Below are 14157 nucleotides of genomic sequence, written 5' to 3'. Positions count from 1 at the left end.
AGATATTAGTGATTTCTTCCCAAGAAAACATATAATGTTGCTAGTAGGTGACCCCAGTGAAAGTGGTTGCTTAAGGTGAAAGCATGAGAGATGAATTCCTTTAGCTCTGGTATTTCAAGCTAATTCTTAGTTGATAGTCAAGGCATCTTGTTACTGAGACCCCAAAGTACCTCACTTATACATAATCTCACTATAAAAGCATCTACTTGCAGGGGTAAAGGTCACGAATCTTTAGGCTTCTGTTTTTAAATATTTTATTCCCTCCACTTTCCTTATCTTCTATATTATATATAATTTTTAAAATTACTACTATGGTTTGTACATTAGACATTATGGTAGATACTGCTCTCATGTTTTCTCAGTCTTCATATAAATCATGTAGAATTATACCTTTATACGGGAAGAAACCAGACTCTGAGATGACAAATAACGTGTCCAAGGACATACAGCTAGTAGCAGACGGAGAAGGAATTGACGCAGATAGCGAAATGACTTGGTTTATATTTTAGAGCATCGCCTGGCTGCCTTCCCAGCGCCTTCCAGTTGGCCCACAGGCCCCCTTGCTCTGGCCGCGGCCCCTTCCCGATCTTCCCTCGTCCACCTGCTTCCCTCGTTGGCTGCCCTGCAGCCGCCCTGGCTCCTCTCTGCCCCTGGCCCGGCTGCCACCGTTCCTGCGCTCGGACCTTGCTAGCTGCCGTTGCCGTCGCCCGAAGGCCCTGCAAGGTCTGTGGGGATGAGGAGGATCAGGTCAGTCTGTGCTGCTGTCTCACTGCTGTTAGCGATATTATTTATTAATTGTTTACATGTTTGCCTTGGGTATCCTCTCACTTCTTTTTGGCTCTTTAGGGCAAAGACTTTGTCCCGGTCCCGTTTACTTCTGGAACACTAATGCCTGGAACAGGTGCTCAGTAAATATATTAAGTAAGGGGAAGGGTCCCAACCTGCAGCCAAGTCCATCAGGATCCAAAGCCTGCAGCCTCTCAGGGTCGCCGTGCCTCGCTGCTCTTCACCCGCACCCACGGGGCTCTGGCTGAGGCTGCCGTTGACTAAGCCTTGTGTTCTCAGCTGCATCTGCCGAAGAATACATTTTTCTAATTTGCATAAAGGACACATGAGGACTGGCAGAGACCCCCTTTTTGCCCCACTAGACCAGGTTATCTCCTGGGAACTATGCTGCTAGGTTAACCAGACCACCGTGGAAGTGGTAGAAATGCTCACTAAATTCAGCCCTGCTGTCCAATAAATACAGTAGCCACTACTACACTAAAGGGGATGATCTAAATTTAAATTCATGTTCATTAAAATTTATTAAAATTAAAATTCAGTATTGGCCACACATTGTACTGGGGACATTTTGAGTGTTCAGCAGCTACATGTAGCTAGTGGTTATCACATTGGACAGTGTACATATAGAATACTTTCCTCACTATAGAAAGTTCTATTGGGTAGTGCGGTTTTAAAGTGATGAGCTATGTTGTCAGAGATTTACTTGTGAAATAAAAGATGTTGTTTTCCTCATCAATAGAATGAAAGGGCTAAATCTCAGTGGTCCTTTCTAGCCCCAACAAGATCTGAGTCTTTTATATTGCTAAATAGAAATCATTTATTGCCTAAATGATAGTGAATGTTCTCCTTGCTACCTTTGCACTCTCCACTTTTTCCAGAGTCCGGGCCTGTCTCTTTTTGAAGTCCACATAGTCAGGCTGGCATTTCCCTAAATAGAGCTCTCTTTCCTGTTTTAACAGCAGCAATTAGATACTCTAGTCTTTCCCTTCTTGTCCCCAGTTCTCTTCCTGGTATTATCTTACTAGGTTCAGGTTCAGCTTGGATTTGTGGCAGGTTGTTATTAACCTTATCTAAAAAAAAATGATATCACCTCTGAGCCTTTTGTTCTTAATGGTGGTGGTGTCTTTTTCCAATGTGCATTGTGTCCCACGTAGTCACAGTGCGCCCTAGCCCAGTGCCTGAGGTCAGCCAGGTGTGACTGAGCTTCCATGAGAACAATATGAAGACGAACAAGAGGCCAAGGCTGAGCTGCTCTGGGCTCTCCAAAGGTGATGCTGAAATGGTGCAGTGGAGAATAAATTATGAAGATATTCCCATCCAGAGAATGGAAGACTTGGAGGATGCCAAGTGAGTAGAGCAAGGTGACTTGACCCTGAACCTAGAGTTAGCTACACAGAGAAGCATGAAAATAGGGACTGTGTCCTTAGGCCAAGTATATAAACAAGCCCAAGACCAAAGCTGAAAAAGCCACCACTGGCAAGAAGCACATGCTCTAGAAGGGCTAAAAAAAAAAAAATTAAAATTATAATACAAAATGATAAAGACTATAGAGAGGTCCTGGGGGAAGAAAGGAGGCTCTTTCTAGGGGCACAAGGGAAGTCTTCATAGGAGATGTGACTGAACTATGGTTTGAAAATGGGCTAGCACTTAAAATCCTATATTTCATTTGGAACACCAAAGTAACTGTGTTCATATTTGTACAGGCCTGTATAATTGAAGTCATTGTGTCTCTGGTCTACAGCTTATAGACTACAAACTGGTCTGTGGAGATGGACAGGGGTAGTTGAAAACATGTTAGGATCTGTCACTGCGCCTTATGGGATAAAGGTTTCTTTGAAAAGAAATGACTCTCAGGCCACCTCTAAGGTTAGAATATCAATTTTATAGCCAACAGTACAGGAAGGCTTTCGAAGTTCTTCTCAGGAACTATGGAAGTTTGCGGCCCAAGTGAATCAAGACTTGGTACCAGGCTATAATTCCTGAAGCATTTTACTCAGAGATTGAAAGACTGTGTATCTCTGAGAGAGAATGTCAAACAATCCCAGCTTATAACCATTAAAGATTTACTCAAAAGAATGTGTCCCTGGCTTGTTAGCTTGGCAAAAATCCAGGGCAGATGAATACATTTCTTTTTAGCTTCAACCAAAGATATTATTTTTCAGTTCTTCACCTAAATCTTTGAGATACAGTGCTGTGCAGTTGTTGAACAACTGCTGTGTTCTGTCCCAGAACGGGCACCAAGTGATCCATTTCTGTAGCCACAGTAACTTACAAAGGGCTTTGTAATGGCAGGTGCTAAAAATACCTGCAGTAGGTGTTTTACAAACTCTGGACCACAGAAAAGTGGGGCTTTCAACTAAAATGACTCTTCATACCCAAAATATGGCATTTGCTTCTAATGTAAGAATTTTTTCTTCTAATATAAAGAATGTGGGTGAAAGTGCCTACCAGTCATTCTGTTTGATGGTCTTTTTTGAGGGGTAGAAAAAGGAAAGTATATATGACCATACAGATTTGTTGGAACTAAGAAATTGTTTTTCTGTCATACATGACAACTAAAGAAAAATAATATGGAAATATGCAAAAGCTATTTTTGCTTTAAACTGAGTTGAACATCGATTAAATAAAACATTGTCTGTGTTATGCTTTCCCTCTCTAAATCACCTCAGTGAGGTAGAGACACACAAAAAGTACCTACGATTCTTTTTTTTTTTTTTTTATTGGAAAGTTGAGGATCTGTCTCTAATTTCCAGGCCTGAGTTCAGATGATGAGTTAATTTAGCTGAATCAAGCTCACCGGAGACCCAGTTTATTGCTTCTGAATTCTAAATCCCCCAAGGATACGAATTTGGTTTCTTAATTTCCCACATCCCCCTGTATGTTTTAGACAACTAAGTAGGTACTTATGATTATTAAGTTGAGGGGCAAAATGGTAGCCTGTATTCAATGTAGAACATTATCAGTGAAAAAAGGGTGACTACTTGTCCAGTTTGTCCCAGACAAGCCTGATCTTAGCCTGATAGTGCTACATTCTGCTGAAACCCCTTAGTTGTGGGCAAATCAGCAGAATTGGTCAATCAAAGTAAAATTCCTCTTTTCTGGTACCAAGTGAGCATTTCTAAAGTAGTTTAAAAAATACATGTAATTATTTTATTTGACTCCTGTTTTAGGTGGGACAAAACATCCTGTTTTTTTCAGCTTTATTGAGATGTAATGTACATCTCACATTATGTAAGTTTAAGATATACAATGTGATGACTTTACAGGTATATATTGCAAAATCTTTGCCACAATAAGGTTAGGTAACACATTCTTCACCCCACGTGATTGCCATCTGTTGTTGTTGTTATGGTGAGAGCATTAAAACTACTCTCACAGCAACTTTCAAGTATATAGTACAGTATCGTTGTCTATGGTCAGGATGCAGTATGTCAGAATCTCCTCTTCACGGCTAAGAAAAATGAAGCAGAGACATGAGGTGTTTAGAAAGCAGTAAGCAAAGAAAAGTTGTGAGAGCCCAGCTCCTTCCTGGATGTTGAGCACAGACTGGCTTTTGCAGGATTCCACCAAAATGGGGCTTTGTGCTCACATTGCTCTATTGGGCTAGTTGTGTGGCGCATGTGAATTCCTGAGGACATTTTTCTGTTTAATAATAGTAGATGAGAAGAAGCTTTGGTACTTATAGTATCCTTTATCTAAGAAATGTAATGTGCGGGTAAGAATGGGACTACTTGTGTCCCTGCAGGAGATGTGAACAGGAGGACACATTTCATCCATTTGAAAGCCCCAAAGCATTGGACTGTGGGGATGGTGGAGAGGCACCTTAATAAACCACTCCATCTCAGGAGATGCAGGTGGGGGCTAAGATACTCCCTAAGGGCAGTGGGACCTGTCAAATGAGCTTAACAATGAGATGGATTTGGGTATATAAATTTGGGCAGAGGATCTGAGGTGGAAAAGACATTCAGAGAGAAGAGATAATTTGGGCATGTTTGGGAACTGCAGGGGAGAGCCAACAGATGTTCTTTGGAAGCAACACAGCCAAGGAGCTCTTTAGAGACAGATGTGCCTAAGGATTTTTGATAGTTGCTTACTGTTGGTGGAGTATTCAGTACAGTCTTTCTCTTTCTTCCATTTCTTATGAAATCATCAATAAAGTTTGTATGCTTTATTGCTTATTTAAGGTTGAGGGCGAGCAAACACAGGGATTCAGAGGTCCTCAGTTCTAAGCCCAGGTTGGAAAGGGGTAGGGGAAAATAAAGGACCCATGGACACAGGAGCAGGAGGACGGTGGTCAGGAGACATCTGAGTTCTATGAAAACAAGAAGGTCATTTTCAGAAACATTTGAGGCTGCTTCTACCTCATATTATTAAGCCAACCTCAGGGGCCACCCTGTTTTGTCCCCAAGTGCCATCTTGAATCAAGTACGAACTGGATGAGCTCTTTAGCCTTGTGGCTTCACTTGCCTTTTGGGTCCCCCTCTCTCAGGAAGAAGCTGGCAATTAGGCTGCAGGAGGCTGCCGAAGCCATGGGGTGGCCAGTGTCAGAAATGCCTCCCTGGAGAGGGTCAGGCACCGACTGCAGCTGGAGCTCGGGGACGCCCTGTGCTCCGTGGCAGCCGCCTTGGACCAGAAGCAGCGGCACTTTGACAGGTGCCTGGACGACTGGAAGGCAGAGGCACGAGGAGGCTCAGGCGACGCTGGGTGCCTCTCAGAAAGAGACCCAGGCCCTCAGCACCGAGCTCCTCAGGGCCAAGCACGCCTACGAGGAGAGCAACCGGACCCTCCAGAGGAAGAACAAGACCCTGCAAGGTACTCTGAGCTGGGCCGGGAGCCAGGGGGGAGCAAGGAGCTCTGGGGGGGCCCTGGCTGCAAGGGCAAGGCTGTGCTCTGTGGGCCGAAGCTTCAATATTGGTGTGGCCCCACTCAGGCTTTAACTTTTCCATTTTTTCATACTTAAAAATATTTTTTACTTACCAATATTATTTTTATTCCAAAAATAAGACTACTTTTCTATCTTTAGCCCAAATTCTATTCTGTAAAGGCAACCACAATTAATAATTTTTCTATATCCATAGCCTTACCAAGATTTTCCATGCATGTACCCATGCATGTATTTTTTCCTCAAATTACACATCCTACACCTTTTATTTTTTCATTTATCAATATATTTTCTAATTGAATAAATATTTCTATAGCCTATACAACGTGTCAGGCACTGTTTTATATACAATTATTTATTGTTTAATCTCAGAGCAGTGTTATCTGTCAGTTTTTAAAATCTGTGAAATGCAGGCTATATTGAGTCACATAAGATTAAGAACTGGTCCAAATTCACAGTCGACAAGTAGCAGATCTGAGTTTGACTCTGGTGTGTACACACTTAAGTCCTGGACTCAGCACCTTCCTGTGTGCCTGTGACTCTACATGGAGACCTACCAGGTGATTGTCAATAGCTACATAGTGTTTTATATGGGTGACTAACACTTATTTAAATAGACTTTATTCACTTTAGGTATAATTTTTCACAATGGCAAATAATCCTATATTATACATCCCTGTGGACATGGAAAAATATATTTGTGGACATGGAAAAATATTTCAGTAGGATTAAGTCTTAGAAATAAAATTGCTGGGTTAAAGGAATTTTTAAATTTTGAGATAATGCCAAGCAGCCCTTGAGAGAGGCTGCCAGCTTATACCAGCACCAACAGTGATGTGCATGGAAACCCAGAGATGCCCTGGGAGCAAGTTCATTACTCTCAGAGGCATAAATAAAACTTAGAAATCTTGTCTACCTTGTTCACCAACTTATCCGAAAATATTTTCTCCATTGATTTTCGGAGTGTGTGGAAGGGGAGGGAGGGGGGAAGAGAGAAAGAGAGAGAGAAACATCGATGTGAGACAGACACATTGATTGGTTGCCTCCTGCACTCACTCTGACCAGGGCTGGGGATTGAACCTGCCCCCAGGTACTTGCCCTTGACCAGGAATTGAACTCAGTGCTCTAACCACTGAGCACACTGGCCAGGGCCAGAATCTGCATTTTAACCAGATCCTTTGGTAGTTCATGTTCACATTAACATTTGAGAAGCACTGGCCTAGAACATTGTCACCTGTGTAGTAGAGGTACAATAAATATTTGTTGACTGAAAATAAATATCCTCATAATTCCTCCTCTCAAAACAGAGTCAGTCAACACATTTATTTTTTCCCCCAGAAACACTTGAGATAATTTGTTTCTGAAAGCTCATTTTGTGTGCGCTCTTTGACAGGGATGTTTTCAGTGGCATGGATTAAAAATTCAGAAAAACTCTGATTTTATCCCCAGGTGTGATTGAAAGGGCTGCTGAGAAGACCTTCTGTCAAAGAGGGTGAACTAAAAAGGAAGTCACTGCGTCACAGCCATTAGTAGTTAATTAGCCTGCAGCGCCTCTTTTCTCACAGCTGAATTTCATTTGCTGACCCACCCTTCGAATGAGCACCCAGTCCTATTGAAATGCAGTCCCACTCACTCACCCTCCAATAGAGACAGTGATTTTTAGAAGACACAGCAGTCAGACGTTTTAGGAAGGGGCCTTTTGAAAGTGTGGTAATGGAAAAATCAGCCCCCAGAGCACTGCTTCGAGCCAAGCAGTGTCTATTAATCTCATCACTGCATTTCTGCAAGGAGCCTGCCCCACAGAAGCCGTGTTATTACTCTTGCATGTACGGTTGTCAAGTGGACAGCTCTTGACCCAGCTCTTGCCTTTTGATGCATAATTGTTTTCCAAAGTCTTCTACATTTTATCTAGAATCCCTGCAATTAGCAGCGTGGAGTTCCCTAGCAAGGCTGGTCCTTGTAAAATTGGTAAACCTTGTTTCATTCACTTGTTCCCTTTGGTTGGTTCTCTGGGCATCCTAGCTAGGAACTTTCTAAAGCTACCTCCTTAACCCAAAGAAGTAACTTCTGTGGTAGAAAGTTCAAGCATCAAGACAACCCAATGAGATGCATGATTGGCCAGAGGTAATTTTAGTCCTGTATAACATAGACATCTTTGTATATTAAATTGACTGGCACTCACATCCAAGATGAGACTACGAAGCCCATAGCACTCGTACCATTTAGTACCACTAGATGGCATTCTATTCTATTCACATTTTCTCAAGCTTTGTCTTCAGCCACATCCATAAATACTTCATCAACTTGGACATGTATTTGTAAAATTGGGTTATTTATTTTCCTGGGTGAGCCTTTATGAGAAACTTTATCAGATTATCTTTGAAGTCACAAAACTCAAATTATCCCAGGTCACCTTCTCCAAAGATTCACTTTCTCAGTGCAGCCTGGAGGGTGAGAGGTGACAGCTTCCCCTGAAGAAAGGAAGGGTGCTATTCCCTAGGAGGAAATTGCTATCCAAGCATTTGGTTTTGATTTATTTCCTTTTATATTGAAGGTAGTGTTCAGAGAACAGCAGCGAGACCTTAAGCCATATTAAACTTTTCAACGTCTTTCTTATTTTTGTTTCGAAATTGCTGTTAACGTAAGAAACAGTCAAACCAGTGAGGAATTTTTGTGAGTTTATTTGAGCCAAACTGTTTATTTGAGCCAGACAATTTCCGGGAAGCAAAATCACAACGGATTGAGATAATGCTCTGAGAATGGCAGTTTTGCACCTTGTTTTATACATTACAATCCAAAGAGGAGCTGTAAGTGGGTTACATGAAATCTGTTGGTGATAGGTTAGGGAGGTGGGAGAAAGCAAAGTGGGGGTGGGGGCGACCTCTGGGATTGGATAAAAAGTAAAGTGATAGACACATACTTCTTTTACATAGGTGGGTACAGGGTGGTTAACACGGTAACAATAACAATGAGAGCGTTCCTGGTCTCTGCCCTGATGCATTGAGAGCCAGGAAAAAGGAAACTACTTTGTTTGCAAAGGCGTATTAATCAGGTATGTTATCTCAGATGCAAAAAAGGCAACCGACAGGCTTAGTTAAGGTGAAAATTAACCTTTGTGAAGGAAAAATTCTGCCTGAAGAGGTGACTACCCACCATAGACTACTTTTAGTTAAAAAGTTTTAATTTCAGACCATCTTTTGTGGTTCCTTTAGGTCTCTGAGTTGGCAAGGCCACCATGCAGGCCTTCCCTGAGCTTGTCAGGTTTAGCATGTGGCCACTTTTCATCCACACTGCTACTCAGTTTTAATTTTTACTTTTGGTGGTATGTGCTAATCACTCCTCATAAAAGGCTACCATAAAAATTACTCCTTCCTTCAGGACTGTCTGCCAATTGTTAACTGACCGATAGATTGTCATCACCCTTGTGCCCTTTTCATAAACTGTTTTTATTGATTTTAGAGAGAGATGCTCGGGGAGGAAAGATAAAGTTCTTGTTTTCCCAGGTTTGCAAGTTGTTACGCAACTGGGGCTTTCCACCCTGGTGACCTGCACCTGGCCCTTTGTCCTTGATCTGCTCACGTCTGTCTAACTGCCCACCACAGCATGACAAACAAAGGTAATCACTTGTTTCTTCCTGTTCTCAACTTCAAGGACCTGATTTGAACTTAGATCTTTCCCAGCAACTCTAAAGAGAGCTACATCCGTGACGTACGTTTTGTGAAGAAAAAGATTTTGTCTAAAAGTGGACTTAATTTAGTGCTTTTCATTTATGTATTTCAGGGAGCTCTGGAATGTAAGGCAATTAAGATTCTTCATTTCCAGCTTGAACTCTTGGAAACTAAAGCAGAACTTGGAAGAAAGCTTTCAGAAAAAGACGAAGAAATAGAAAATTTTAGGTATTTAGAGTTATTTTGATAAGCAACAGTTGCATTTTTGAGCCCTGTGGGAACGTTATCAAAGAAACTTAGCCAGTCTGACCCGACACTGGAAACTTTCTAGAAAGCTCACCACTGTTACTATCAAGGAATACTTCTACACAATTACTGTCAGTTTTTATAATTTTGTTTACATTCGAGCAGCTTCTATTCCTATACAAAACTCAAAAAACTCACACACAAAGAAAGCTTAATTATATATACAATTACTGTGTATATTCTCTGTGTCTTCGTATAAAATGTCTCTTTCTTGGGTATTCAAGAAACTGATAATGCTAAACGGTGGAAGAAAAGAAATAAAAATTTGACGCTTGTACATTAAAATGAATGTCAGATCAGAGCGAAATTTTCGCATACCCCTTGCCTATCCCTGTGGCCATTTTTCTGGAGAGGAGCTAGCCAAGAGCTAAGCTGCTTATTGAACCCCTGTGGAAGCAGCTGAGCCCTAATAGTCAGGAAACTGAATTAGACAGGATCCGTGGGTGGCAGGCTCTTTTCTTAGCTTCATCATTACAAGCTGATGACTTTAGACATTTTACTTCTTAGTTTCTCAGTGAAGTGAGGGGATAAAAGCAGCCCCATCCATGTCACAGAAGGTGGTGAGGGAGATCAGTAAGCTGATGTTGGCAAAGCACTTCACACTCTGTAGATCAAAGGCACAATTATAAACACATGGAATTAACTATGATTATATTTTCTATCTGATCTGTTCCCCTAAGTCAATGCCATATGTCGGCAATGAAAAATCATTTGAGTCTGAGGTTCAACTGGCAACTTGCTTTCAGTGCGTTTGTTGAACTTTTTTTTTTTAAAAAAAAAACAACCCAAACCTGTGAACATATACATTCGACCTGGCCTCTTTCCCATACCCCATTTTCAGACAAAGCTCCCACGGGAGGGTCATTTTCTTTAGTGAGGATGTCAAGCCAGACTTGGCCCTCTGTGAGCTGAGTGGTCTTTGCTCGCTCACCAGCACTTTCCTCTCTAGGACTGACTGTGGTGATGGATTCTGGTCTAGTTGAGAGGCTCTGAGTTGGTGTCTAAAAGACATTTTTTGATGAAGGGCAAAAACATTGGGCCTTGATATTTGCCCTACTTCCTTCCACGAGGAGCAAAAATGAACGTCTCCTTGTGCAGTTTTAAAAAAAAACCACCTCATTTCAGGTAATGTCAAACCTGTGCCTATTAATAAACGGAGCAGAGGAAAAAAATGAATCCTCAGAGTCTGCATCTCATCAGGTCCGTCTGAATGTCGTAGAGCTGTTCACCGATGGTAATTATCTTTGTGCAAAGGAAGCCAGAGAACCAAACAGCTAGGGCTGGAGAAGAAAGAACGGAAGACGAGGCAGGAGCTGGGAAAGAAGGGCTGAGAAAAGAAGGGGCGGGCAGGAGGGAGGGCTGAGCTATTCATGAGTGTTAGTTAATGATTCATAATCACTATAATAGGTGCATCCAGAAAGAAAAGATGAGCATGTCTTACAAAATATCACAAATAGCATCCCAGGCTCTTTTTTTTTTTTTGCATGGAGTGTTCTGTGTGAGTTCAGATTGTATCAGAAGGCCGTGGTTTAATCTGACTTCAGGGCTAGGAGAAGGAGGCATGTTAAGGATGCTGAATAGAATGTGAGGGGGAATCTGAGCAAAGCACAGGATTTCAAGCAATTGAGGCTAAACCAGGTAAATTATAGAACCGAAGGGAAATGTTGCCTGAGGGTAAGGTGAGGTTCAGGGTCCTTTGTCCACATAAACCATAGGAAACTCCACAGGAACTGAAGGAGGCCTGCGAGACAGCATCCAGCAAGCCGAAGGGACCACAAAAGCAGGGGAGAGTCTCAGAGGCGAAGGCAAGCCCTTGACTGTGCTCCAAACTGGGTAACGCCCTCGCCTCATTCTCTGCTGCTGAGCTTGCTCTTCCATTCTCTCTGAGAGCACTGATCCTGAGTGAGCTGAGCCTGGAGGCCTGTTGGGGAAAAGCAGGAGTATGCATGTCGTGTGTTTTGCTTGTTCTACAGATACCTGAGCACATAATGTTGGGAGATACTGTGCCTGCTGTTCTAGCCAAGACTTCCTAAACTTTTATGGATTTTTGTTGCTGCTGCTGTTTTCTTTTGTTTTTTAATTTCTACAAATGTTATAATTAGCATAGCTAGTGGTAGGGAGGTGACAATGTAGTCATTGATGGAAGGAAGGGAGGAGCTTCAGTGGCTGACTTTGATTCTCTCCATCCTAGACACAGGAAAGGAGGACTGACGTCAACGGCCAGCTTAAAGGCCAACTGGTGGCCATAAGTGCCATGGAAATAGAGTCGTACCGTGAGGCCCAAGACTGGGTTAAAAAACAAGTTGGTCAGGTACGGCCTGAATCTTCAGGGGTCACCGATTATATTCCTCCCAACTCAGGGTATTCAAAGATATGCTGAAATGTGTGAGGGTCTTCTCACTGGCCTAGACCAGGGTGCACCTGGCCTGCATTCTACTCTGCCAAACCCAGAGAGGTGCTGTGGAAAGAGCTTTTGGGAATAAGGCACGGAAATTCCTTATTCAATCAAAATGCACTTGTTTGCTTTGGTTGGATCACTTGTAGAAGAGTTAGACAAACTTTTTTCTGTAAGGTCAGGTAGTAAATATTTTTGGCTTGCAGGATGTAGGGGCTCTGTCACAGCTACTCAACTGTGCAGTTGTAGCTTGAAGGCAGCCATAGACACTGGAAATCAAATGGGCATGACCAGATTTGGACCATAACCCACAGTGCACCCACCCCTGCCCTCTACCCTCAGGTATATAGTAATGTTCCATCATCTTTTCCTTCCACACTGTCCCCTCCTCTGAACTCAAGATCAAACTTTGCCACGTGGTTTTAAGTTGTATGCACCACCTGACTTAATTTCTTTTATTGTTAAAGTCTCTGCCAGAAGAATATGTTTAAATCTCTTCTTATTTCTAACTAAAATATTTTAGTGTATCTTCAGAAACCAGAATCTCAAACTCAGACATGGCATTTAGTTAGCAAAACACCTTGTTAATCATTTGAAAACTGAATCATATGTATTGGAAGTAAGGAAAACCTTGCATTTCTCTGATATGGATGAGCAGTATTGCAAGAGAAAAGAAAGGACATATTGAATTGACTGTCTATAGCTTTTTAAAATTTTAAGATTTTACTCTTTTTTTTTTTTTTTTTACATTTGGTTTCTTTCCTCAAATTGTATTTTACATTTCAGGAGGAAAAAATTAATTTCTTACCATAATGCCCTTGCCCAGAGAGCTTAATTTTTCTTAAAAAATGTACTTGGGAGAGTTTTCATTTTAAAGATATCTTGACTCTGTGTGAATGGTGCTGATTGTCTAGCAGACATTCTCTAGGTCTGCATCATATCCAAGCCTCTTAAACCACGGCACTTTTTATGTGTCTAGAGGCACTCATGAAGTTTCATAAACAACTGCAGGAAAAAGACAGCTTGAAACATTCAGTTGTTCTGCTTAAGCAGAATGTATCTCTGTATAGAGGATTTTGACACCAGACTGGGGATGCTTTAGTGTTCCTGTGTAAGGAGAGTCAGCAGAGGCAAAAATGAGTTTCCCCAATGGAAGACGGAGAAAGGTCTTAAAGCTTTTACTGCTGTTGAGTGTGCATGTCCTTGTAGGAGTTATGGGCTCTGGCTGCCATAACAAAATACATAGACTGTGTGGCTTGACCAACAGAATTTTATTTTCTCACAGTCCTGAAAGTGGTCAAAGAATCAGCAAATTTGGTTTCTCCTTAGGCCTCTCTCCTTGACTTGCATATGGCCACTCTTGCTGTGTCCTCATAGGGTCCCTTTTGTGTGTGTGCATCCCTGGTGTCTCTCTGTGTCCAAATGTTCTCTTTTTATAAGGATACCAGTCAGATTGGATTAGGGCCCACCCTCATGGCCTCATTTGACCTTAATCAGCTCTTCAAAAGGTCCTGTCTCCAAATACAGTGACATCCTGAGGTGCTGAGGTTTAGGGCTTCAACATAAGAATTTGAATATAGGAAGTGGGGCAGACACATTTAGCCCATAACAGTCTCTATTAACTTGATAAACTGGCATCCCTATAGGATTCTGATCTGGGAACTGAACAGAGAGGCCTAGGACCTAAAGATAGGCATGAGAGGCTGATTTTAGCATGTGGCAACCAGGGACATGGGGTTGACCGAGAAGAGGTGCTAGCTCTGGGCTCTGGAACCAGAAAGAGTTGTTTCCTATACATCTCCATAACTATTCTGAGACCTCCCCTTACTAATGGAGAAAGGGATGGTGATGGAAAGTGGTGCTTCCACCTGTCACCCAGTCAGAAACCCTGGCCACAATCCTACTCTCCTGCAGGCTGGACATCTTCCTGATTGGTCCCAGAGCTCAGGACACAGGCTCAACGATGACTCGGTGTACAACCTAATTCTGACCCAAGGCAAGTATGTTGTGCTGGCAGTCTCTATGAGGAAGAACAGAGAGGTTCTTTTCTCTTCTGCCTTATCCGTTCAGCCTTTGGCCTTGTTCCATAGGGTGAGCTTAACAGGGCATGTGTTAGTTAT

The 14157-nt window shown here is 42.2% G+C and overlaps 1 protein-coding gene across 1 annotated transcript in view; it reads left to right on the top strand.

The window, feature by feature from the left end:
- The window catches only part of MYH15 (myosin heavy chain 15), a 123367-nt gene that overhangs the window by 91818 nt on the left and 17392 nt on the right, over positions 1 to 14157 (top strand). The window contains 8 exon segments of the mRNA XM_087817797.1: positions 1941 to 1984; positions 1986 to 2036; positions 2038 to 2133; positions 5276 to 5319; positions 5322 to 5458; positions 5460 to 5598; positions 7581 to 7636; positions 9449 to 9564. Coding sequence (XP_087673923.1) covers positions 1941 to 1984; positions 1986 to 2036; positions 2038 to 2133; positions 5276 to 5319; positions 5322 to 5458; positions 5460 to 5598; positions 7581 to 7636; positions 9449 to 9564 — 683 coding nt within the window.

The sequence above is a fragment of the Miniopterus natalensis genome, chromosome 6, assembly GCF_054644295.1.
Source record: "Miniopterus natalensis isolate mMinNat1 chromosome 6, mMinNat1.hap1, whole genome shotgun sequence".
Lineage (NCBI taxonomy): Eukaryota > Metazoa > Chordata > Mammalia > Chiroptera > Miniopteridae > Miniopterus > Miniopterus natalensis.
The sequence above is the reverse complement of the archived record's forward strand: the minus strand, read 5'-3'. Positions and strand labels throughout refer to the sequence as shown.